This window comes from Ciconia boyciana, chromosome 2, assembly GCF_034638445.1.
Source record: "Ciconia boyciana chromosome 2, ASM3463844v1, whole genome shotgun sequence".
Taxonomy (NCBI): Eukaryota; Metazoa; Chordata; class Aves; order Ciconiiformes; family Ciconiidae; genus Ciconia; species Ciconia boyciana.
Genome location: NC_132935.1, coordinates 24,245,843 through 24,271,969, shown reverse-complemented (window position 1 = coordinate 24,271,969; position 26,127 = coordinate 24,245,843). Strand labels below are relative to the sequence as shown.

At 36.8% G+C, this 26,127-nt stretch overlaps 1 protein-coding gene across 9 annotated transcripts in view; it reads left to right on the top strand.

Annotated features, from left to right (window-relative positions):
* Positions 1-26,127, top strand: part of VPS13B (vacuolar protein sorting 13 homolog B) — a 489,796-nt gene that overhangs the window by 402,802 nt on the left and 60,867 nt on the right. For 7 of the 9 annotated variants that reach the window (XM_072852122.1, XM_072852127.1, XM_072852124.1 and 4 more), the window contains 4 exons: positions 834-1,033; positions 3,651-3,858; positions 4,168-4,370; positions 21,999-22,195. In XM_072852122.1, coding sequence (XP_072708223.1) covers positions 834-1,033; positions 3,651-3,858; positions 4,168-4,370; positions 21,999-22,195 — 808 coding nt within the window. The remainder of the gene's footprint in view (positions 1-833; positions 1,034-3,650; positions 3,859-4,167; positions 4,371-21,998; positions 22,196-26,127) is intronic. The other 2 variants (XM_072852126.1, XM_072852125.1) reach the window with 1 other exon arrangement.

The window sequence follows — 26,127 nt, the reverse complement described above, 5'->3', positions numbered from 1 at the left end:
TAAACAGTGATTTGCAGTAAGTTAAGTTCACAAGAGATGTGACATTTCTAGATAGTGTTTCTTTCCTAAAAATGTTTGTGTCTTTAATGAGAATACATAAGTTCTGTCATAAATCTAACCTGCCATTATCATTTTTATGTTTTATAGAGCTATTTAAAGTGCAAATGGTTATGATGTGAAAAGTTTAGATTAAACTGTTTTTTCGGTAAACACGTTACATATTTTGAGTTACAGTAATTGTTTTGAATTATTTGAATTCAAACATTACCCTTATTCTCCTGCTAAGCACTCCGAAGTCTAGCAAGGCAATATTTTATAACAACTAACCTGAACAAAAGCAGAGAGAATCATTCAAAATAGCTATTTCCTATCAGTTTAAAATATAATCAAGTGAAGCAGCTGTTCTTGTTCTTAATACACTCTTTTGAAAAAAATTTCATAGTTTAATGAAAAATGTCTCTTCTCGTAAACCTTAAAATACTCACACATGTAAAAAGTCATAATGTTTTGGCAAATAGTTCTTTGTAAGGAATGTGCATGAGACGTACCTGCTCCATAACTGTAACGCTGTATAAAGCGTGCTCAATAGTGTTGGAAGAGCAAGCTAAAAAAAAACCCTCACAAGTCTTGTGGCCCAACTGTAACGCTCTTGCTTGGAGAGGAGAGCAATTGTCCACACAAGTATTTCTGTGACAGTCAGTGGGACTACTTGTGTGAGTAATTGCTTGCGGGCAGAGATTCCCAGGCTCATGGTAAAGGGAATTCAGGAAAGAAGCACATAAATGTTGGGAGAATAACCACCAGCGGGATTAATTGTCTCTCTCTCTTCTTAGGAATCCATGGGTCATCTTTCGTCCTTGACATAAAAGATTTCCTACTTAAAACAAGTCTCAAAGAAAGAGCCAGATCTCTGATGGGCCCTTTTTGCTGCTCTGTTAATGTGGAAGCCAAGTGGTGTAAGCACAGTGGTGATCCCGGCCCAGAGCAATCTATTCCAAAAATATATATCGATTTGAGAGGAGGACTGCTGCAGGTCTGTATAAGATGCTTATGGTTCTGCTATTGAGCTAGACTGGCTTTGGATGATTGAGATTTCTTAAATAAATTGCATGAAAGCCTGTAAAGCTTTGCAGCCTACAACAGTTCACTAAGTTGGGGGTTGTTGCCTGTTTGTTTTGGGTGGTTTTTATTTTACCTTTTAAAATAAGTATCTATTCTTTAATGTAAAACTGTTGATTGGAAAATTGTGTACAGTGTTGTTTTTTGTTTTTTTTTAAATACTGCTTAAGCCACGTATTGTAGCTGTATGTGTGTGTTCCCTTAGAACTACTGGATCAAATTACTAACACTTAATATCTACGACCCTGTTCTGATGTGTGTGTGTTTGTCCATGAGCTATGTGTCTGTAATGCCTAGGGGTAGCTTTAAGAAATACATATCCTTTCTTTTTCAACTTACACCAATTTCTCAGGGGAGTAATTATAAACTGTTGTTTGTAGCAATTAATACTCAGTTTTCCATGCTATCCTCTCCTTTTTGGAAGTGCCCACAACTTGAAACCAGTCCAAGAAGCATGGGAGTTCTTGAAATGAAAAATAGATTCTGTGGGGCTTAAACAAGTGGGCTTTAAGATATGTCTTGTTTTAATTATTTTTATTGTAGTATCTATACACACCAAATGTTTTAAAATAAATATATAAATCATGCATATAAAACACAAAAAGGAAATTTTGACATTTAGTCGTGTCATTAGGTCTTTTCCCAGAATCAGCATTAGAAGTTCTTAAAACCACAGCACTGGGAATAGGGCTAATTGAATAATACAAGTATTTTTAAATTGTATTTTAATTAATAAATAAAGTCAGTTTGTTTCTCTGCTTCTTTTTTATTTGTTATTCACAGGTACTTGGCTGACTACCTCTACATGTTGTTAATAATAAAGAGTTTGGGGTGGAGTTTCCCAAAATTTTGGGGTTTTGACAATGACCAGAAAAATATCTATAAATCCGAGAAAGTCATTTATTATTAGAGTATACACTGGGATAATTAGCTTTTGCAGAAAACCATTAAGTATTTGGTCTGGCAGAATAGATTTGAGAATGCTGACAAAAGCATTAGCAATTCTGTTTCAAATTAATTTATTTATGGCTAATGATTTTACCAGCTCTAAACATGACCTCATCTTCTACCACTGTTAATTTGTATTGCAGCAGAGCCTAGAGAGTTTATGTGAAATTGGTGCCTCATCTGTGAATATAGTAGTAGGAGTTCTGTGCTCTGGAGTTCCAGTTGCCTAAAAATAAAATGAATAAAAGTGAGGGGAAAAAAGCATTCCTCCCTCCTCCATCAGTGCGGGACTGAGGCCTCTGGGATCAGCTTAGGTGACACAGACCTCCTTTGAGGTGGTGCTACACTAAGTGTGGGACCCTGAGCCCAGAGGTATTCTAGAAACTGCAGGAGAGGTGCACTGAATTAGGGAGATGGCCTGGGTAGCCCAGGACTGTTTAGCTCAGGACTGGCTGTAGCTGTGTTTCAGGAAGGTCTTGGTTTATTCCGTGGGCTTATGCGTAGATGCAGGGGAAGGAAAAGCTTCCTTCTTGATAGCTGTACTACACTCCCTTTAGGCATCTTCTGATTTTTTTTTTTCATATTTGGAAATTGGTATTCCCCAGTGAAAAAATTGCACTACTCTTTAGTAGTGCACCTGACTTGGTTACTTCACTCCTACCCTTACCATGGACTTTTAAGTTACTGTCTGGTGATTTTTGTTTCATCCCACACTGGTTCTAAGTCTTACTTCTTTATTAATTGCTAGTTGCTTCCTTGTCTTCCCTGTTGCTTCTGGGCCCACTTCTGCACATGAAGACTAAAGGACTTGTCCCCGTTAACATGATTCTCTCAAGCAGGAGTTTGGTTTGAGAAAAGCAGAGCTGCTTGTCAAGGCTGCGAGAGAGGAACGTCTACTTGCCTTTTATTTTGCTATGAAGTGTATTAATCTTCTGGACTTTTCTTAGATATTTTTCTAAATTTTTGTTTTAAACTTCAAAAAACTTTAAACTTTTAAACCTCACTCTGAAAACTTACAGCACCTCCAATTCATATGCTGTATATACTCAATATTTGTGCTTGAGATGATCTTTAGTATGTCTTTCTAGTCATCTTCTTTGCTGTGTCACTTAGTTTTTAATGCATTCTAGAAATCCACCTTTGGAGCAACATGCCCTTTGAACAGTTTAAGTTTTGCATCCTTAAGTTTTTTTTGTCATATCTTAAACCACAAAACCTGTGACTAGTCCTAGCATTACATACTGCACTCAGCTCTAAGTTCTTGCCTATCACTTTTAAGTTCTGTGCTCTTCCAGGCAGCATCAGTATCAATTGTAAGTGGTAAGAATCAATGCTTTCCTCCGAATGATGAAAAGAACAAATTTGCCAAATAGTTTTGTAGAGATTTCTTGTTGTTCGTGTTTATTTTCACATTCAGGATACTTGCAAGCAATTACAGTATAAGTAGAGCAGGCTGAAAGCCATATAAAGTTCTTATTGTTCTGGGGAGTTTTTTTCCTTCAAAGATGCCTAAATATTTGTATGTGATTGTTTTGTCTTTTCTCTTTCTTTTTCTTTTTTTCTTTTTTTTTTTTCCCCCCAAGGTTTTCTGGGGTCAAGAGCATTTGAACTGTTTAGTTCTTCTTCAGGAGCTTCTGTGGCAGTACCTCACTAAAAAGGGCAGCGTAGACATATTGATACCTGAACGTACACACCCCACTTGTTTTTCTACGGGAAGGAATCAGGCCTCAAAAACTGAGCATACCTCAGATGATCTGAGAACAGGCCTGTTCCAGTATATACAAGATGCAGGTAAGAAGAATATTATTGCTCTCTTCTGTTTTTTTAATTATAAAGTAAATACAGTAGTAACCTATTAAAGATTACTTGCCTCTTACAATGAATACTTTACTTTTTTTGGAAAAGTAATTGAAAAGACATCTGCTAGACTGAAAAAAAAAAATACTTTTTTGATTTCTTTCCATTAAGCTGTAATCTTTTAAAAGTCAGGGAAATTGCTTTTTTATTTTCTCTCCTTTTGATCCTGAGGGGTTTATTTTTAACTACTTTGGTCTCATAAACCAGCATGTTTCTTTCTAGAAATTATATAACGGATTATAGCTTTCTTTCATTTGACAGAAGCACAAAAACTGCCCAGTGCCTATGAAGTTGTATTTTACAATGAAACTGAGGATAGTCCGGGAATGATGTTGTGGAGATATCCAGAACCCAGAGTGCTCACTCTTGTAAGAATTAATCCTGTTCCTTTTAATACCACTGAAGACCCAGATATTAGCACTGCTGACCTTGGAGATGTTCTTCAGGTGGGTAATGAGAGTTTTCTACTTTCATTAACAAAAGAAAACATTACTGCTGTAAAGTGAATGTTTTCAAACTTAGGTTTACTAAAAATGAGCACAAAACAAATGTCAGGAGCTCTATAAAATCAATAGGAGGTAAATTCCACAGCTTGAGCACATCTTTAGTTTTAAACCTACTCATGCAAACATTTTAACCACTTACCTGTAAAGTTTTTCTATAACATAATAAGCTATAGCCAAATTTATCAGTTCTGGTTTGCAAGCATGCAGAGTTTTTATTCTGTTTTCTTATGATTTTATCCATCAGTCTTTATGTAAAGACTTCATTTGATTTGAAACTGAATCACGTGAGGAAAGACCTGGTCTGAAATTGCCAAGATTCAGTGGAATCATTGAACTAAAATCTCCAATCCGGCCATCCTCTCCTGTGTCTGTGATGGCAGATGACTGTGCTGCTTTTAGTAAGATCCACAGGGTAGAGAGAAAGGATCTATTTTCTCTCATTTTGCTTTGAGAGGGTTGAAGTGGGCAGTCCAGTCTGACTGTGTGAGATCATGGAACTGCCCTTCAAAGGAGGGCTGAGTGCTGCAGCTGTGTCACTCTGTGCCCCCAAAATAGACCATACCTCACGACTACACTGATCCTTAACTCTGAGAATTTTTGCTTTCTAAAATACCCAGTCAGGTAGTTACATTCTCTCCTGTCTAGTGTAATTCATCTTTATAAATTCACTTACTCCTTGCATACCTATTTTGATTTTTGCTCAATTTAGTTTTGTTATTACCAGTTTCTTTTTTGTATTACAAATTGTATCTGTCTTTTTTTTTTTAATTTGAATCTGCTTGTTAATCAGAATAGTGTTGTGAGTCAAGGGAAATAAAGATCTCCCAATTCTTCCTATTTGTTCAGAAATGTTGAATTATATTTCATTATTGTTATAACTTTAAAAATTGCTTTTAAAATTGAATTATGCACCAATATGCTTTGAGTTATGGATAAGTAGGATAATCTTCCTCAGATAAATGGTATAATGTTATTACCATGCACATACTGTTAGTGAGATCATGTAAGTGTCCTGCCAATTTCTTTGCCCTCTAGACAGCCAAATGTCAGCTCCTTTCAGTTATATGAAAATTAAAATTAAATGGAAAAAAATCAGCTCCATTTGGCATGAGGTTTGAATCAAAGATCAAAACTGTGTTATTGTATGCTGTCTTGATGGCCCTATTAGGTTGCTATGAAAGCCAGCGATTTGCCTTCTTTCAGGAAGGTATTTTCAGGGCAGAGCACACCAAGTTTTTGGTATAATTACATTAAGCTCCCATTATAGATCACAGACATCATTAACATAATGTATATGCTTGTGTAATAATATGACCCTGTACAGGGGAAATATCGGTTCTTCTTCAAGTGGGCATACGCAGCTGGACTTGTAGTAGCACACGCGTTCTGCTGCTTTGTGCTTCCATGCTATGGTCTAGAGGAAAGACGGTAGTTGCAATCCTCTTTCATTTCCCCTGCGATTGCCTCGGACAGTAAGATAGAAACCGGGAAGCACTCAGCTACCAGTGTTCAGGTTCTGTCCACTTCTACTGGTCTTCATGTAATTCTTCAGATTTGCTTTTAATCTTCTACATTGACCACAGAGAACTGTTTCCATCAGTCTCGTTTTAAGTTTGTGGTCAAGCATCCCTGTATAGCTTCTCTCCATGATGCTTTTTACTATGGCACACTCTTCTTAAGGTCTGTCAATGTTATGATTAATTAGTTCTTAGTAAGTCTTATATTACTACCTTGGGCTTTCAATTACAAGGGAAGAGATGAAAGATATCAGTTGAATTAGAGGACATCTCTTCAAAAACTGTGCTCTTGAGCATAGGAATACAATTCCAATCTTGGAATTGATTCCATCAGTTTGTGGAATTTTCCATGTTTCCATATTTTCCACATATTCCATGTAGAATTTTTCAATTCCACATGGAATACAGAAATGCCTACAAGAGGATCCACGTTTTGGTAGTGGGCCATTAATTGTGGCAGTAACTGTTGCCTGGCTTGAGGTGGTGATTTATCACATTTTCCAGAATTGGCCATGCACCTACACAGAGCAGCTCTGCACAATGTAGATAAACAGCCATTTTAAACGTGGACAAAATGCGGGTTTTTTATTAGTCTAACATAGATATGTGGGTGGAATAAGTAATACAGAGTCGATTTTCAAATTAGTTAGGTAAACTACATTTACCAAATATTCATCTCAAACTTTCTGATTTAAATTAATCAGGAGGCCTTTAATCAGCTCCACTTTTTTCCCCTGTATGGATATATGTCTGTTTCTTAATATACTGCGTATTTAGTGCATATGGAAAATTCACAAAATATAAAGAGAAAAAAGACAAAACACCACTTATTTTATTCACTTCTTGACATGAAACGTTAGAGGAACATCTGCAAGCCAAAGACTTCAGCTTTTTTGAAAAAAGGATCTAAATTTAAAGACAATAATGATATCAAAGTATATTAAAATAGATTTTTTAAAACTTTCCCATGATTTTGTATATGTTCAAATGCTAGGAGGACCCATAATGTCACCAGCTGTGTTACCAGAGTCCCTTAATCCTTTACTTCACATAAATCCAGGCAAAGGTGCACTTCTGTAGTTTGTCTTGAATTGAAAGTTTGCCAGTTGCATGTTCTTTCTTTCCGAGTAAGTTGCTGTGACATTTCATCTAGCTTTCTATCTTTGTTAAACTTCTTTTGACATATCGTTTTAATCATGACTAGGTTTTAGAAGTCTCTTTGTTTTTATAGCTATTCTTCAAATTCCTGGAACTTGCAAAAGCTTCACCATAAAGAGAATTTTTCTAGGTATTGAAGTTGCGTGTCATCTGCTGTGGCCAAAGGATAAGCAAACAGCTTCAGATTATAAGAGTTGATATGAACTATATTGTTTCTGTAAAATCTTACCTTGCTGCTATTTCTAGATTGTCCCAAGAGCTTATTTTCTTGGGCTTTTACTTGTGTTGTTGCAAAGGTAAGCAGTTTCACTGGTCAAGTTTCTAATACTTTACTTTTTTACAATCCCAACGTTATTGCTTTTATTTGTGGAGGGAAAAGGAAGAACTGATGTTTCTGCCATGGAGTAGCATGTTGCATTTTCTTTAGCATTTTGAAATAGAAGTTTGATCTATTTGTTTGAAGGAAGTGAGAGAGAATCCTAGATGCACTTGCAAGAAACTGCATCAGGATTGTATTTCTTTTGGGAGATGGAGAGTATCTGAACTTGTTGTTCTTCCTCTTTACCAGACAATGCAGCCCCTTTCTATTTAATTTTTAATCCCTCATTGTCCCATGTTCACATGCTACGAATGTTCTTTGGCTCTATGTGATTTACCATTCTTTCAGATAACTGGTATTTGATGAAGCACCTTTAGACTTCCCTACCTCTTCTTAATTTTTTAAGGAGTTCCTGTTCAGTGACATAAGGTGTTTCTTATCCTCAGGTAGTAAAGCCACTGTCTGGCATCATTTCTAGCCCTTTTTGACCTGGAGAGTTTTTCTTATTTTACTCCCCTTGTGTCTACATCACTGCCAAGATCTTTTCTGAATATACCTTCTCAAGATTGTTTTAAAGTTTATATAGTAGTATTTGCAAGTTCTTACTAATGAAGAAAGTACATATAATACATGGGTATTATTTTTGGAACACAAAATCAATGAAGTGAAGCAAAAATCAATTTGCTGCTGTGCTTACAAGTGTTTTGGGTGCAACCTTCTATAGCTAACTGAAAAAAAGGTTAATACTGGGTTCTGTATCAAGAAGGAGATGTGCTATGGATGTAGAATATTCCTCAGTCTTCTGTACTGAACATCTTCCTAGATCCTTGATCACAAGTATTAACTCCTGACTGTTCTGTCAGCTTCTGTTTCATTTCTACTAATGGTTGTCTGTTTTCCAAGTTGTGGGATTTTTTTGATCGGTGTTTAGAAAGCTCTAGATACAGCTAAATATCTTAGTAAAGGTCAATGTGGGATGAAGGAATACATACACAAGAGCAGTAGTTTCATGTTTTCATAAGAAAAAAAAGTAAATAGGCTGTGTCTTGTCCAAGTAATGTGATAAATATTGCTCTAAGCCACCATTAATGTACCCCTTGCATAAAGGGGATCTACAGAAAAGACCTTCAGGCAGCAACTCAAATGTTGGTAAAGGCATACCCTTTTGATCTTGACTACTGCTAAGACTATTTTTAAAATACATGGAGAAGAAAAAGCATATTCTACTGATAACTTCACTTAAGACAGCACACATTTCATAAGAGTTAATCCCAGCACTGACTCCATCTAATGTCACGTAAGCCAGGGTAATCCATTACTGCCCAAATCAACAAGGGCAAAGGGTAGAACGGTGTTGATGTGAGAATCATATTCACACCTCAGAAGCAGAGGAAAGTCCAAACGTGGAAAAATTTCACAAAATTAATTCAAAAGATAAGCAAGATGAAGTAGCAATGCCATTACTTTAAAATATGGAAGATTGATATTGGTACATCAAAAAGGATGCTCTCTGAGACTTTCTCAGTTACAACAGATGAAAATTTTAAATCATTCAAGTAGATTGCTGATCAGAGAAAGTCTTATGGTTGAAGATATGTGGATGAGCAACTTTAAAAGCCTATTTTATTATGTGCTTAAAGAAAATATGTACACAAAACCAGAGAGACAAAGTCTACTGTTCTTGCTCGAAAACACTTAATGTTACATTTAGGACACCCTCTTGTGCAGATAATTTCTATAGTAAAAATTATGCAGATGTTTATAGATTTGTCTCAGCAAGAATTCGCATGTGAAGACTTAAGGTATGCATCACTTTCCCAGTTTAACAGTAAACCATGTTCTACAAGGCAACCCGCTCGTCGTTATAGGGCAACAGGTCTTTTATTGGCTCTATGATGTTCTTGTTTCATAGCAGTTAAAGTTGGAATCTGTTGGTGCTGATGATTCTCGTTCTTGTGAATCTGTCCATAATATGTCTTCCACTGAGGACTTTGAAGCATGGTAATAGCCTTCAAGCAGAATATGTTTTATAAGGTATATAGAAATGTCTCCTGCAGGGATATCAGCATTGTAGAAGATACATGAGCAACTCAGGAACACAGGTGTGCTAGACAGTCTAAACTGGAGAGGAAGGGCTTCATAGTCTCTCTCCTCATCTCCCAAATGATGAGAACATTGGCTTGAGCTCATTACAAGGACAGCTGAAAGAGAATTTGTGGCTATTTCCTCCATCCTGATTGTTCTGGTTGCTTTGGAAAAATGGCATTAGGAAGAAAGGAAAGAAAGGAGAAAGAGCACTTTCTAATTCCAGACAATAGTTTATGGTTATGCAGATAATGCCACTGTCCCAGAACATAAAAATAATTGAAGAAGAATGTATTCCACACCATAACAAGGGACTGTATTTCAGAGCTGTCATGTAATGCTAAATTCAGCCATGCTTGTACAGTTCCTTGGATCTGTCAGGTTGCAGCAGTTGAGAAAGGTTCTTCATTTCTGTGGTATTTTTACAATTTGAAGGAGGGAGTTGCAGGAAAAAAAAATCTGTTAGTGATTCAGTAGTGACTTTCAAATTGTACAGGTACAAATAGGAGTTAGCTACATTTAAGCTCAAAGAAAGTGCTGCTGGATATCTGTCCCGTGGGGCTTAAAGCTGTGCTTGCACTATGCTTCTAGTTTCCCAAAGTCTTCCTGTGTCTTCCTGCAGTCTTGAGAAGGTCAGATTTCCATTTGTCTTTGCCTCTGATTAGCCTATGTTGGTTTACTTCTCTGATTTCATCTCAGCCACATTTTTATATCATTTATCTTTACCAAGAACAAGGTTGACAGGTTTGGGTTGGCAGGGGAGAGAGCAAAGATGGGAGGTCAGCTCACCAAGATAGGAAAGCAATTTGTATGCCATCAAGGAAGTATTCTGCTTTTCTGTGCAAGCAGCTGAACAGGACACGCAAATGATTTCCTGTACAGCTGGAGGCCTATTTTAGCTAGTGAACTTTTTACAGAGGTGCTCAGTGTTTGCCATTCCATTGTAGAGTTATCTTTCCAGTAAGGGATATTGCTGGCACTGCCCCATATTTCAAACAAAAAGCTCTGTATTGTCACAAGAGCGTTTACACAAGTGGCCATGGATTAAAAGGTGGAGAAAACAAGATTTGTCTAATCTAAGTGATCATATAATGTGTAATGCTCCAAATTTTGAGCTCTCTGATTTATTTAAGCTGCATCACCAACACAGACTTAAAATTCTTTCTCCTGGATTGTCATCCAGTGAGAGATACAAGCTGTTAAAGCTTACAAGACAAAAGGAAGATAACCTATGGCATTTGTTCATTTCTCCATAGGAAGTTAAAATAAAATATCTACCGAGCTCTAACCCTGACAGGTTTTTGTATTTGAGGATGTTTCCCTTGTGTACGTGCCAGGATTCTATTGCATGCAAGTGTAGTCAGCATTATAACAGCTGATGAAAAGATGAATGTGTGCTGAGGTCTCCTTTTCTGGCCTTTCTTCTTTATATAGTCTCCTAATAAACAGAGCACTTACTCCTGGTTTAGAAAAGTGATGATTAAATTAACCAGATCTCAAGGTCTACTGGAGAAAATTAGGGCAGTGAGTATAGTTCTGAGGTTGCAAGGGCTTAACTGAGATTTAATAAAGAAAGACCAGGTAAATAAAACCACTCTGGTAAAATTCACTCGGAGCATTTGCTGAGATGGTGAAATCTCTTTGAGGAGAATGTAAAATATTTCCAACTTCAAAAGGTGAGGATTCAAAAAATTGTCTGTTGCATTGCCTTACATGCCTACGCTATTTAAATAAAGCATTTGCAAACTCTGCAGTCTGGAATCTGATTTTTTTCAACACTGTCAGCCAGTAAACAGTCATTTTCTAACACCTTGTGGTTGTTTAAACAGTGGCTTAAGGAAGCATGAGCTTAAGAATGACTGACATTAGACCTACTGTAAGTCATTATTCCAGGAAAGATTTGACATGACAGTCAACAGGAAAAGAATTATGATCAATGTCAAAGACATTCATTTTTCCTTTTAACAGAGAATACCTCATTTTTGGCTGGCTCTGCTTCCTTTTTACTTTTCATTCCCTGTTGGGGCTACAGTGTTCAGCTGGGCATTTGAGAGTCTGGGAAATGAGCTTTTTGGGAAACCACAAATTTTATTCATGTTTGATTTATTTCTTACATTCCCAAAGCAACAACTATTTTGGAAATCCAGATGATTTGTGTGTGACAGGTTAGTGATTTAAGTTCATAGTGTTATTAGATAATAAGCTGTAAAGTTCAACCATGCTTATCGGTAAACCTGTTGGTTTGCAAATTTTTGAATCTACTGCCATGCAGTTCAGTACTGTCTTCAAATAATCAGACTTTTTAGACGGATGGTGAAATAATTTGTCTAGCTGTTGTGACTTGCTCAGAAGGCAAATTTGGTGCTTTGTCTGGGATTCTGCTTTTTAAAATTCTACCTTTTGATGTTATTTGAAATGAGTGTATTAATCGTACTACTACTATACATAGACTGCGTATGGTGTTTTTATGATCTCTCTACTGGGTGAAGAGTTGCAACGAGCTTGAAACAAAACAATACAGTGTAATTATTGAGCATATCTGATCATAAACTAAGGCTGTAACGAATGCCTTCTATTCTACTGTAGGAAACTTCTTTCCTGTCAGTAGAAGCATTGTTTACATCCATGCATGTGTACAAAAATGGATGCAGGTCATCATGTGAAGAACTGGTCTGTTCAAGAGGGCTGAAGGCTTGCTTGTAGCCTGAGCCACTTATACTTCAGGTGATCTGGATGCGAGCAAGTTTTCTGATGCTGGGCAGAATTTTGCCCATGTTTTCCAAAGTTAAGACTCTGACTATTAATGATAAGTATTGTCTTAATTTTCTTGCAAGGAAGGAAGTAGGGGCTAAAGGAGTTGCAGTGTTACACAGTGAGTCTTAAGCAGATGTTGAAACAGAGCCTGTTCTCTTTAGGAATTCCAGCTTTAAACATTATTTGTGAACTTCCTTGCCTGAGAGCAGGATTATCTCAGACTTTACTATTTTGTTACTGTATTTTGTGTGTATAATCTTAATTATTTTGCTGTGTGATCTTAGTGTTCACTGCATTGAGATGAGACTGTATCGTTTGGCCTACGGTTTCTGTGCAGTCTGCAGGGAGTTAAGCGTAACTCGTTGGGAATGTTAATGGAAGTTGTGCATAATTTGCCTGTGCATCACACTGAAATTTACCCTTTGGGGTTACTGAGCCAGTGAAAATTCTACCGGGTGCCAGAGGACTGACGAAACCATCAGATTATCTTAATGACAGATTTATACTGTCCTCGTGTTCTGTACTTTTCAGTTTTTGTAACTCTGATTTATGAAACTTCGCAAACTGAAGTCCTTCCTGCTGTACGCTGATCTTGTGGCACTTCTTGTAGGAGTCAGGATTTACTGTGGTGAGAATATGTGGTCAAAATAGCCCATATACCGAAAATTATGCAGTACTTTATGTATTAATAGACTGCTACCCTCAATCCCAGAGGTGACTACATTTCAACAGCATAGTGCTTATATTATTAATAAATACTGAAGCTTAAAAATTAAAAGCCTTAAATAGAATGTGGAGGATTGTTTCTGTATCAGAAAAAGAGAATAAGGAGTATTGCAAGAAAGTGGTAAGTCCCTAATGTAACATCTCCTGTCTATGTACTTTTGTTTCTCAGTACTTGCAACAATAAATTAAGACCCTAATAACTTAAATGAAATACTGGTGCTTTTGCTATTAAAAAAGCGAGTGATCTTCACATAAACTCAGTCTCAAGATGAATGACAGTTAGTAGAAAAAAAGGGTTTGACACTTAATAGTACATACATTTTCCTGTTTAAAAAGTCATGCAGAAATCTTCTCAGTTATAGCATAGTGCTATTCTGTGCTTTCTTAACAAAAGCTGTTAGTGTGTTTAGAGTAATTTTTCCATAATGAAAAAAGCCAGTATCTGTGACAGATTACATTACTATACACACCTGCATTCGCTCTGAACCTGCTAGCCTGATAAATTGATAAGATAAGTTGGTCACATGTTGTTTTAAAAAGGCAAAGAACATAGTTCCTAATAAAAGAATGCTACATATTTCTTCCAAAAGGTTAAAAAGCATTTCTCAGGGCTCTTAAATTACCATATTCTGATACCAAGGGAAAATAAAACCTGGGCTTAGAGTCTTGTTTGTACTTAGAGGGCTTTCCGGACAGGAAGGCAATCTTGATGCAATTCAGTAAGCCACAATACCAGTGGGGCATTACAGGTGAAAAATTTGCAGCTGTACCCCTCACCACAATGTATTACAACTGTACAGTGGAATATTTCCTGTACAGAAATAGGGCTTGGTTAACTTTGTTTCCCAAGAGTAGATCACATTAAAATGTTATAAAATCATGATTTCCTGCATTTGAATACTTGTGGTTTCTCAACTGGTTCCAATATTACAAAGGGTTTTTTATAGCTTCTATTAGTTGAAGATGTATAGAAGCTTTTTTCCAAAGTCAGCTAAAAGGCAGTTATGTATTTTTCAAGAACAATTTCTCTCAGAAGACAGGAGTTTTCTTTCACATCTCTTTATTATAACTCTATTTAGTATTTATTTTATAAACTGTACAGATGTAAATTTAAATAAAATGAAATAAATATGCTAATAGGACCGTAAATAAATTTCTTAAATGGAGTTGAAAGAGCTGAGGTATATGTTATTACTCAGAAAGCAAAATAGTAGTTATTTTCATTATGCAGCCAAAGACCTCAGTATGGATAGGCGAAAAAATTAAATTAAGCAGATATTGCATATTCCATTTTAAAGTGAGTATTTATAGTTTAAGTGTTCTAGCTTTAGGAAAAAACTTGTTAAACCAAATTCAAAGAGAAGTAAAACAAATTCTGTGTAGAAATTATATGGGATAATTTTGAAAAACTTCTCCAGTTGTGGTATCTGATTCTTCCTGAGTGTTGAAAATTAAGAGCGCACCATAGTGGAATAACTTTTACTGCCTGAAATATATGGGTCCATAACACATCAAAATGGTGTCAAAGTACAGAAAACCATAATAAAAGTACAAAGGAGATTGAGCTGGGGGCACAGCAAATACTTTCTACAGCTAGAATGTTTTTAATCCTAGTACTACTGCTAATCCTAATACTGCTAATAGTAGGCTAAATTTTTACCTCACTGTAAACCACCACATCTTTTTTTCTTATTTGGATCTTCATGAAAAGGGAAAATTGGTGGTCTGTAGCTGTGCCAGGGGAGACTGTTTTCCACACTGATAGGATAAAATCCTAGCCCTGAGGAAGGCTAAAAAAATGTTATCCAACAGGCAGTTCGGTTTGAGCACGATTTCACAATGTCAATCACATAACATAAACAGGAATGTGGATGTTGAAGTATCCTACAGGTGTCCAAGATGTTGTTCCACTGGTCAGCTTGGATTGTGTGTGTTGTGTGAACAGGCATATTATGGAGGTTTTATTCTATTTAATATTAATTTTGTTTTGAGCATATTTTCTACATAATATATTTTTCTGCAGGGTTTTTTTGCTATTTTTATATAAATATTACTTCAAAATCAAATAGAAAAGTAATGTTCTTGGTAGTTATTGCCAAGAATTGTTCCCTAATAAAAATCTGGATAAAGCTTTTTATTTCCTACTGCTGTGACTTCTGTTCACCTAATGGGAGAATTGTATTTTTAAGGCAGTTGGCCCTAAAACAGTAAAATATCCTAACAACAGAATAGCTTTATTACAGAGCAATCGGTTTATTCATGCTCAGGAAGCTGGAGTTAAAATCTCAGCATGGGTTGGCGTCTGACACAAAGTGCTAGTTTGTATTGTATTCTGCTTCTCCTTCACTTAGGTGGCCCTGCTTGGAGAAGATAAAACACACACACACGCTTCCTGTCTTCTGCGTGTGTTTTCTTGTACAGTAGTTGTTTCTGGAACAAGAATAACTTCATTTCCAAGAGGAAGCGCCCACCATCTGAGGGACTGAGATTCAAGAAATGAACATTTATTCTGTAGAAGCTTATTTTCTAGCAAAAACATGAATCAAAAGGAAGCATCGCTGAAAGCAACATTAAGCACATTCTTCTGTAACCCAGCTGTTAATATCTTTCTTTCTCAGCTGGACAAGATGTATTTTGCAACCTAAGAGATCTGCATGTGTATAGTTAAAGATCCATTTTTTATACTGAGTTTAAAAATTATATGCTCCAGTATTTAAGTAATAATGCAATAATACTTTCATATACCCTTCATTCAGCAACCTCAAAGCAGTAGGCAGATGGCTGTAGCTTTTTCCTAGAGACAAAAAAGATGTCTGTGAAAAAGATGGGATTAGCTAAGAAATGGAGATATTTTAATTATTTCTGTCTTAAATGGCAATGATGTCTGTGTCTGAGACCTGTTAGCATTATGACAATATGTATAGTGGATAATAGGTATGATCATTTATGGTAACGTGACAGCTTGTGGAAGTGCACTGGTGTTGGCCCTCTGCTCAGCTAGAGAGCTCCGCTGTAGAAACATACCTCGTGGTAAGTGGGGTGCACCCAAGGCTTTTCAAGTCCAAATTAGCAAAGTAGTCTAAAGCTGGGAGGATCACATCAGGTCACAGGAAAATCTAGAAGCATGTTGTGATCATGAAAGCCTTTAAGAAGCACATATGGATCAACAGTCATTTCTCTCTCATGGTGTCTTATTATTACACGTAACTTTAAGTGGGAATAAGGAGTATCCATGTGGTCAATAGGGTATACAACACATGGATGAAAATGTTAATGTGTAACATAGCATTAACAGATTCTGTAGCATTTCTTGATCCCTAGTTTCCAAATAGGAATTAAATGATTCTGGTACAGATAATGTGTGACACAGTATATGATGAATAAGAAAAAACATGATCTGTCACATTGTAGTGCATTAGTGGGAATACTTCATGTTTGTTATTAATACTGCCTTGCTGATAGGTTAACAAGCGTGCAGGAAATGACTTGAAGGATGCAAGTTTTTTAGGGGAGGTTGAGTTTCTTTTTGTTTGGGTTTTTTCTTTTTTGGGGAAATGTATATGATAGAGGTTTCAGCTCTGAAATTGAGACAGGCTCTGTAGAGAGTTGATGTATGTTCACAGAGGTGATTCTCGTAATGTCTATGTTAGTGTAATATATATAAAGATGTTTTTCTTAAAATAGAACGAAATAAGAGATTCACAGAGAACAGGAATCCACACTCTCCTAATTCAAAAGATTTCTACTCCCAGGCAACTATTTCAGCTGTTTCTTTGTGTCCTGAACTCGCAGGAGGCAGGACTGGAACTGTCACATGGAGGTAACTGCTTTCCTTCCTGTCAGAATTTGTTAATACACCGTTTTTGTTCTTCATCAGAACAGTGCCACAGAATTTTCAGATCTCCCATGTCTACAGTCCACAGCAGTAAAGACAAAAAAGGAGGAACCTTCAGATTCTCTGCTTTGTTTTAAATGTATTTATCTTATCAACAGTTTTTGTTATAAGTGCTTAGAATTTAGGCTGTTTCCATGTAGCTTTTCACTACTGCTTCTGATCTCTGTAGTTAATGCTGCTGAAAGAAAAGCATTTGACTGCTGTTTTGCTCTCTATTGCCATAACCATCCTTCTAAATAAGTGTTTGTGCCATAGTGCATGGTTTTCTTGCAAAACGGACCTTGGAGATTCTTGGTTAAATCTGAGCCCACAGTTAAGTAATAGTTTTATGCGCACGTAAGTGACAGGGGCTGTGCAGTAATGGTTCTGTTTGCATTTTACAGGTGAATAAAATCACTGCAATTAAATCTTTCTTTGAGAGCTAGGAAAGAAGACAAAAAGCTATGGAGAGGTGTCTGGTGAAGAAGCATGCTTGTTGTTTAGCAAAGAAGTCTGTGGTTAGATATGCTTTGTTAGTGTTTAGTTTTATAGAGGCAGCACTAGCGGTCACATTTTCTGAGAGGTAACAATTATCTGAATTATAGCTTGGGTTTTATTCAATTATTTTAAGGTAAAAGTACCATATTTAATTCTACATATGGGGAATTTTTTGTTGCAGCTAATTCACTTATTCCCACTGCCTATGACTCAGTTCTGGCATTATAGCCTATTTCCAGGCTTTCACAACTATTATTTTTGGCAGCTAATATTGCCCAGAGCTACCATCTTTCCTTAAACTTATCCAGATCAGGCATTAGTAATAAACCCCCTAGAACAAATAAAGCTAGATATGTAGGAATCAAAGATTCTAAGTCAACTAAGTCTTTTGCAAGCTTCAAGAAAGCTTACAGTTTGGACAGTCCTGAAGCATGAGCTGTATTTTGTACAGGCAATCACGTAAAGTGTGACTTTGACTTTTTACTTCTAATGTGCAGATGATGTCTTGAAACGTTCTGTCTCTTGCTCTGGTAGATTTTTTGACATATTACAACACAGGAAAAAATTTGTGAGCAAAAATAGAGGAATAATCTTTTCAACATGCTTACCAGTCTGCTTTAATTGTTAGGTGATACGTTCTTTCTGGCTACTCATACTCCTGAGTCCAGCGGTCATTCCTGTGCCTTTCCAAATTCTTCATAATTAGCTTAAGAGGTTACCATGAAGTTCCTAAAAGGCAAATACACTATGTTAGGTTATACCAGAGCCTAAAGAAGAGTTATTACTTCTTTATGGCATAATAATTGTTTGGATCATTTTACTTTGCCATCTTTTTCCTCAAGATAAGTTTCAGTATTTCCACCACCTACTGAGTGGGTGGAAATATTGAAGTACCTACTTTTTTTTTTTTTTAACAATATATATGAAATCTGGTTTGGGTTTTTTTCAAGTTTCAATCTGCCTTTATTTTCAATATTTTCAATCTCCCTATATTACTTTCCTCTAGCCTTACTGATAGTTTTACATTTTTTGTATTGTAGTGGAACTTATGAAATTCCTTTATTGTGCTTTTTAACTTGTTCTTACAGCTCATTAATCTTAGTGGAAATAGAATTCATCACTTTGTTTAGCCCCTTTTAAAATGCCCACTACTTGCCGTTCTGATCCAATGTAGTGAGATTCTCATTAGGGAGACTTGCATATTAAAAAAAAAGTTCTGTTGTGAGATGTAATCTAAAAGAAAGAAATATGCTGAGTAATAGGGTATCTTTACAAGACTTTTGTTGCACACATTACTCAACAGCACTGACAAGAAAAGATAACTTAGGTGTTGATAGGCAATAGGAAGCACAAGACCAAACCAAGTATTCAAATACATTGAATCAGACTCCTAAAAAATCTCAAGATATTTTAAGGACTGAGATTTAAAAATAAGCAGAAATAAATATTGCTGTATGTAAAAGTACCTGTGCAACCATGAAAGGCTGCAACCTTTTGTCAGAAATTATACAGATCCTTTTGTAATGATAGAATTCCAAGACTTTATGCTATAGGAATTATGCCAAGTATTGCAATATGCAATATTTTAAATAAAATCAAATGTTTTATCACCAGTGGAGACTGTGGAGGTTTAGAAAAGAAGTATGTGAGTGTGAATGACTCCACAACATAGTATGAGAGATAGCAGATAATGGAAGTTGCTGTTTATGTGTTCATAGTTAACATAGGGGAATTCCTTGGGTATATCCATAATTGAAGGGTAGGAACATTACTGTGGTATTGCAATTTTGAATGTTTGTCCACAGGCATTAAAGGTTAAAATAATTCAACACTGAGAAGTTTTGAAGAAATCTAAAACTCTATAGTGACACTGAGAGCAAAAAGGATAAATAGAGTGTGACTTTGAAATATAGCTACAAACACAATAATGTAATATTTAATGTTGCTGTTGTGCACAGCACCTGTGTTGCTACCATTGTAGAGTTAGCAACACAGAACCAAGAAAGATGTTTTGTGGGTCATCAAGCCCAGCCTCCTCCTGTCAGGCCAATGCTGGTTACTGTCTCCATCTTATTAACAAATCAAGCTTTTAAAAGCAGCTGTCGTGAGCACCAAGGCTGTCCTCGAACCTCCCTCTCTTTTTCGCTTCGGGTTTCTAGCCTTACAGGTTATTCATAGAGCAACTCAGTTTTGACCCATAGTTTCTACAGATGTTTTCCTCTATTAACTATTTCTTTCCTGAGGTGTCTGGGTAGAGCAATCATGTTCCTGTTGTTTTCTTTCATTTGGTCCTCAACTCTGCACAGATCCCAGTGTGAGTTGTCCTGGTTTCAGCTGAGATAGAGTTAATTTTCTTTACAGTGGCTGGTGTGGGGCCCCACATTGGGCGCCAAAAAGGACTGTCGTGGTTTAGCCCCAGCTGGCAACTAAGCACCACGCAGCCGCTCGCTCACTCCCCCCTGGTGGGATGGGGGAGAGAATCGGAAGAGCAAAAGTAAGAAAACTCGAGGGTTGAGATAAAGACAGTTTAATAGGGAAAGCAAAAGCCGCGCACGCAAGCAAAGCAAAGCAAGGAATTCATTCACTACTTCCCATGGGCAGGCAGGTGTTCAGCCATCTCCAGGAAAGCAGGGCTCCATCACGCGTAACGGTTACTTGGGAAGACAAACGCCATCACTCCTAATGTCCCCCCCTTCCTTCTTCTTCCCCAGCTTTATATACTGAGCATGACGCCATGTGGTATGGAATAGTCCTTTGGCCAGTTTGGATCAACTATCCTGGCTGTGTCCCCTCCCAGCTTCTTGTGCACCTGGCAGAGCACGGGAAGCTGAAAAGTCCTTGACTAGTGCAGCAACAACTAGAACATCCCTGTTTTCATCAACACTGTTTTCAGCACAAATCCAAAACATAGCCCCATACCAGCCACTGTAAAGAAAATTAACTCTATCTCAGCTGAAACCAGGACAGAGTTAATACAGTTTTAAATGAATAATTGGAAATGTGCACCATATTCCAGATGAGGCCCCACTCGTGTCTTGTACAAGTCAATTCATATTTGTCCATAGCTTTTTGGAAATATCACACCTGATGTCTCTCAGGATGGCATTTGCTTTTTCCAGGCATCATCATACTGCCTCACAATTTTCCAGCTTACATTTACATATCTTCACCATTTCCAATTGAATATGCAGCTTATAAACAAATGTGTTGCTGTCTTTATGGATATGACGTGTGCTTTTTGATGTTCAAAATCAATCCCTTTTTCTCAGACTCCAGTCTTTGAAATTAAATCAGCACTCCTGATTGATATTGCTATGCTGCTCTGTTATATACGTTACTGGCATCAGAGTTTTGCTGGCAGTTATTGGACACTTTTTTCTTTTTTTTTTTCCCCTCTCCATCCTCACCTAAAAAAATTTTAGTTACTGTGGTTGGTTTTTTTTCAATCTTCAGGTACCATTGTGACTTGACAGATGTAGTAAAAATCTGTGTTTCAGGCTCTGTGGTTCCACATGTTAATTCTTCCAGAATTCTTTGGTGATTATTTATGTTCCCTTGCCCTCCCCGGCTTGAACCACTGAGCTCCCTGAATTTTCCTTCTTAACCTTCATTCCTGTTAATTAATCAGCCTGCTGTCGCCTCCATGTGCATTATAGTCCTTACTGAGTAACAAGGAAGAATACTTAGAGCTTTTTCTAGCTGTGCCTAGATTTCCTTGCATCTATACCTCATTCTTACTTTTTTCCTGGTTATTTATGTATGTATGTCTACACACAGACACAAAAAAGGTAATAGCACATACATATGCATTTTTTTACTATTTGCTTTATATCAGCTTGACTTTTAGTATTTCTTGAGCATGTACAAGTGCCGTAACTATGGATTTCTGTATCTTAATTCTAAAATCTTCATATTTTACTGAGTTCGCATTTGTTTTAAATTCATATTCTCATTCACTTTCATGCTATTACCAAAAAAAAAAGAGGCCAAAGACACACTCCTTTAAAATCTATGCTTTTATTAAAATTTGTTTTCTATTTTCTTTAGAAATGTCTCTAATAACATTCTCTCCAGTTCAGCGATGCATCCAGGAATAATCCATGTGGGTTATTTACAAACTTAAAATTAGAGATGTGATTAAACTGAAGCTACTATGTATTTATTGGGTTTGGGTTTTCAAAATCACGCAGTTGTCTAAATAGCATATTCCATGAAAGAAAAGGCCATGTGATTACAAGTACTTCATGATTTGTCCCAGGATTTTTATTCCAGGTGTTGGCCCACCACAAGGCATTGTGTTGCCTATCATCATTTTTACTTTGCATCTTTGATCATTTTAATATGACAACAAATGTCAATAAAATTGTCTTTGTTATTCTTGGGTACTGTGGAACAAGTAGCTATTTCTGTACCTAGTAGGAGAAAGTTTGAAGTGTTATATTGCAATGGAGTTCTAAAAACATTTTAATTTGAGTCAAAACAGCACAGAATCTGAGTAACAGTTACAATTCTGTTTTTCTTTATTACAGCTTACCTTTATTTAGTTTAGTTAGTTTTGCACTTTTAGCATGTACAGTAAATTCCATTATATTTGGAATCAAGCATAAAGTAATTATGCCTTCTCCCTTTTATCACAGATTCCTTGCAGCTTGGAGTACTGGGATGAGCTTCAGAAATCATTTGTTGCATTCCGGGAATTCAGTCTATCAGAAAGCAAAGTCTGTGAACTACAGCTGCCCAGTATCAACCTTGTGAATGATCAGAAAGAGCTCATAGCCTCTGATCTTTGGAGGATTGTCCTGAACAGCAGTCAGAATGTGGCTGATGACCAGAGGTAATTGTAAAGGAGGAGGGAAAAACAGAAATCTACTGCTACGCTCTTGAGAGATCTTTTTCAAGAGGCTTAGGAAATAAGATACTGTTTTCATATGTGGTAAGAGTAGCTGGTCTTAAATGAGCTTCAGACTGTAGTTCACCTTCACACAAGGGCATGGAGTATGCACAAAAAGAGCTCTCTTTTAGATTTATAGGCAGCCTGGCAGCATCATATTCATCAATTTTCTGAACACAAGGATTACTGAAAAGTGAAGACAAACAGGCCATATCCTGAAACCTCTTAGCTGCACAAGGCAGTAAAATTAGCTAATTAACAGAAGGCGGCTGAGGCGCAATCCATTGTATAACGTAGTAGTAAACTCTTCTTTCATGCACCCCGCCATACATCACCTTTATTCTGTCCTCAGTGCAAGTAAATTACTAAAGCAAGCCAAGTGTCTATTTTAAATATATTAAACAAAACTTGAGTACTTCAAGAGCATTACATTATTATTCACACAGCTTGCTTACTATGCTAACAGTAAAAAAATTTAATCGGTGTTTTCAAACACTGGGGATCCATTTTTCATTATGTTCACAGCTGGAAACAATGTACAGCGACAGATATTCACTCTATTTGCATTCATTCAGTTTTGGTTAATATGTAGAGTAAGAAGAAATGAGTACAGGTTCTCTCCACAAACAGCAGTGGAATTGCTTTCAAAGACCTTCTTAACATTTTGTAGTCAGAGCGGAAAACCCAGAATGACTCTGTTGGATCATTGGTATTTGCTGATTGTTGCTGCCTGTGTATGAACACATGCTTGAATGAGCGTGCAGGATCCACATATATGTTACGTGAAGCTACAGAATTCAGAGAAATCAGGAAATACGAACATGGCTAACAAAATCAATGAAGAAAATTAAACATCTGGTTTCCATTAATAGTATCAGGTTGGAAAAGATTTCTTGATGTTAATTGTGAAAGAATGCATTTTCATCATTGAGAAGTTAAGTGTTTTAGACAAGGTTAATTCCTCTGAATGTGGGACCTTGGCAAAATTGCCTTCCTGGTCAGCTTAACACCACAGAAATGTGAACTCGGTGGGAACTGAAAATGAAGTAGTGAAATTTAGTAGATTTTTTTCATCAAGGCATTTGGCACTGTAATCATGTTTATTGTTTTCTGCTTAAATAGGGTTCATCACTATATGCAATGTTTCATTCAGGGAGCTCTGATAAGCTAATGAGTTGTAATCATTCAGAAAGAGGCTAGGGTTAAAACGAAATACAAATAAGTAAAAAAAAATATAAAACCAGTTTGGACTGTGATTAATATCAGAAGCATTTTACAGCACAACATGAATTCACCTGCCTAGAAGGTCTAAACTCGTGAGTTTTCAGCTGGGAGGCTGCAGGCCCGCTCCACAATAGTGACCATCCTCAGTGGTATCAGTGTGTCAAGTTATAAAGGGGTAGAAATATCCTAATGGCCTTGAGGTATCAGAAGACTCCAGGGAAGACGATTGCTCTGTCCACAGCAATGATATTAGAAGCACTATGTCCTCCAGATTGTGTGTGTACACATAAAGCTAAAGCAGAAACTACAACTGAAAGAACAGGAATTAAACTGAAGCATTAACAGTTCACTGAATAGGGATAGCAGGAAAGGAAAAAAGGCAGCAAAAAACATGCACCACACTACGGAAACATTTGAAGGTCAATGAACAGAAGAGAAAGAGGGAAGTCAAAGGAAGGCGTTATGAACTGCCAGCTCCTTAGGCACATGCACGGACACCGCAGAGTCACTAGGCCCAATACTTTCAGTGGCCTGAGGAATTTATATAGTTTTAAGAGGTGTAGTTTACACCTACATGAACTAACAGTAGACCGGAAAGTTAAAGATTCGTGTAGGGCAGGGTGAACTCCATCCAGAAGCCAGAAACCTGAGGGACACATGAGGAAAACCTGATCTCAATCAGAGAAGAGAAAAGATTATATTCCCTACCTCAGCCACAGTTTCAGATAGAAATTCAAACGGATCTCTCTTTATACAAGCTTCAAACAAGGCTTTGCTGCAAGCTTTCTTAAGGATGCTTTCTTAAGGATGCTGCAAGCTTTCTTAAGGATGACTGCAGGAAGGAATGGTGTGGAAGAAGTAGTCCTGGCCAGCCTAGAGTGATCCTTCTCAGAGAAACTTAACGGGTCAGAAAAAGAGCAGCTGTTCCTCAGAGGTGAGGCTTTGACCTGTGGTGTTTGAGGCACACCGTCTCTTTCTTGGAGACAGAGGGAATCATGCCAGTCACGTGTCACTGACCTGGAGGTTTTGAGGCAGTTCACAAGCACTGAAGTACATATAGTTACAGCTACAGAACAAGTTTAAGGTAATGGTTAAGCCCTAAAGGATCACGTTCTGTTAAAGGGAAGCCTTGTTTAGGAGGTGGTAACAGATACTGTGGACCTGCAGAGAAGGCCAACCTTTCTAGACCCTAGTAGTATAGTAGCTAATTCCTAGTAGCTTAGGAAGCCCATGTTGGCAGTCACTTTGCTGAAACTGTGGCTCTGGCTTCATCAAACAAACATGTTACTACTTGACCAAAAAATCCCACACTTTTTTGGTTTTGAGAGAGAAACTGCCCCATTCATGGTAAATTTCAGTGTTAGGCTTGTTCCTAAAGCTAGTGTTTAACATGAGATCTTAGACTTGTGAGAAGAGCCACAAGGAGCTGTGCTTAAAGCCAGTGCCGAGTGTTAGACTAGGGAACTTCAAGGCTGAGGGTATCTACAAATGAGAGCAAGAAGTGAAGACTCTATAAAAATTGAATCTCAGTTTTCCTGGAGACTCATGATGATTTGACATTAGTTACATGCTGTAACTGTGTGATTGATTAGCAAATTTAATTTACTATTAATTGTTAAGTATAAAAATGCTTAGTCTTGTTGAAGTTTATTTTCTTAGTTTGATCTTGTATTTTGGGTCAGACTCTAACAGCTGCCATATGCACGCAGCTGCTGCTCAATGATAATATTTTTTCCATCACATTCTGCAGGGGGGGGGGTTGTGGTAACCTCTATGATATGCTAATTATTAATACCAGAGAGCTGATCCCTTGTGTTTTAAGTACTTTATTACTGATTCCTAACATCAGTTATAAAGTATAAAACTTATGTGGCTCATGTGACAGGAAAAAAACAACGTTTGTGAGAAGATGTGGATCCAGCTGATATGTTGAGCAGTAGCTGGCAGGCTGAAGTATATCAACCAATAATGAATATGGGAATATGCAAAGATGTCATGATCCAAATCTTGTGGTATGCAAGCTCTTTCTGAGATTGATCAGGAAGTAATTAGAAGTATAAAAATCAAGGAGCTATCTGGTTAAGGACATAGTATATATGCGTATGTTGTTTATTTTTAAGAATTTTGTAGACCATTCATTATTCAATGAATGAATAAGGTTTGAATGAACATTCATGAATGTTTATTCAATGAATGAACAAATCTGAAGCCCTAAGTGAAATAATTTAGCATCCCCTTGGGGATTTAGTATAGTGTCTATGGAAGAAATCATGCATGGCATAAATGACTGTTTATGGAAGACCTTAAAATAGGGGATTAAAAGGAAATTATCATAGAATAAATTATTTTTATAGGTTGCATTTTCATGTTGCAGGACTAGCAATTTATAATCAAAATTACTTTTATTTAAAGCTCTGTTTGGGTGGTGATACACTAAAGCCCCTCCCTAGTTTGGTTGGGAGGGGTTTATCATTCTCTGTTTAAATGGGTTACGTTACAAGATGTTTTATATATTTGTGCATCTCCTGTGTAATGTAAACAGTATTTTTATAATTACTGACATAGTAATGTGAAATAGTAATTGAAAATACCTTAAGATGCAAACCATGAAACAAGTACAAAAACTTTTAAATAAGCCTTAAATTGCTACT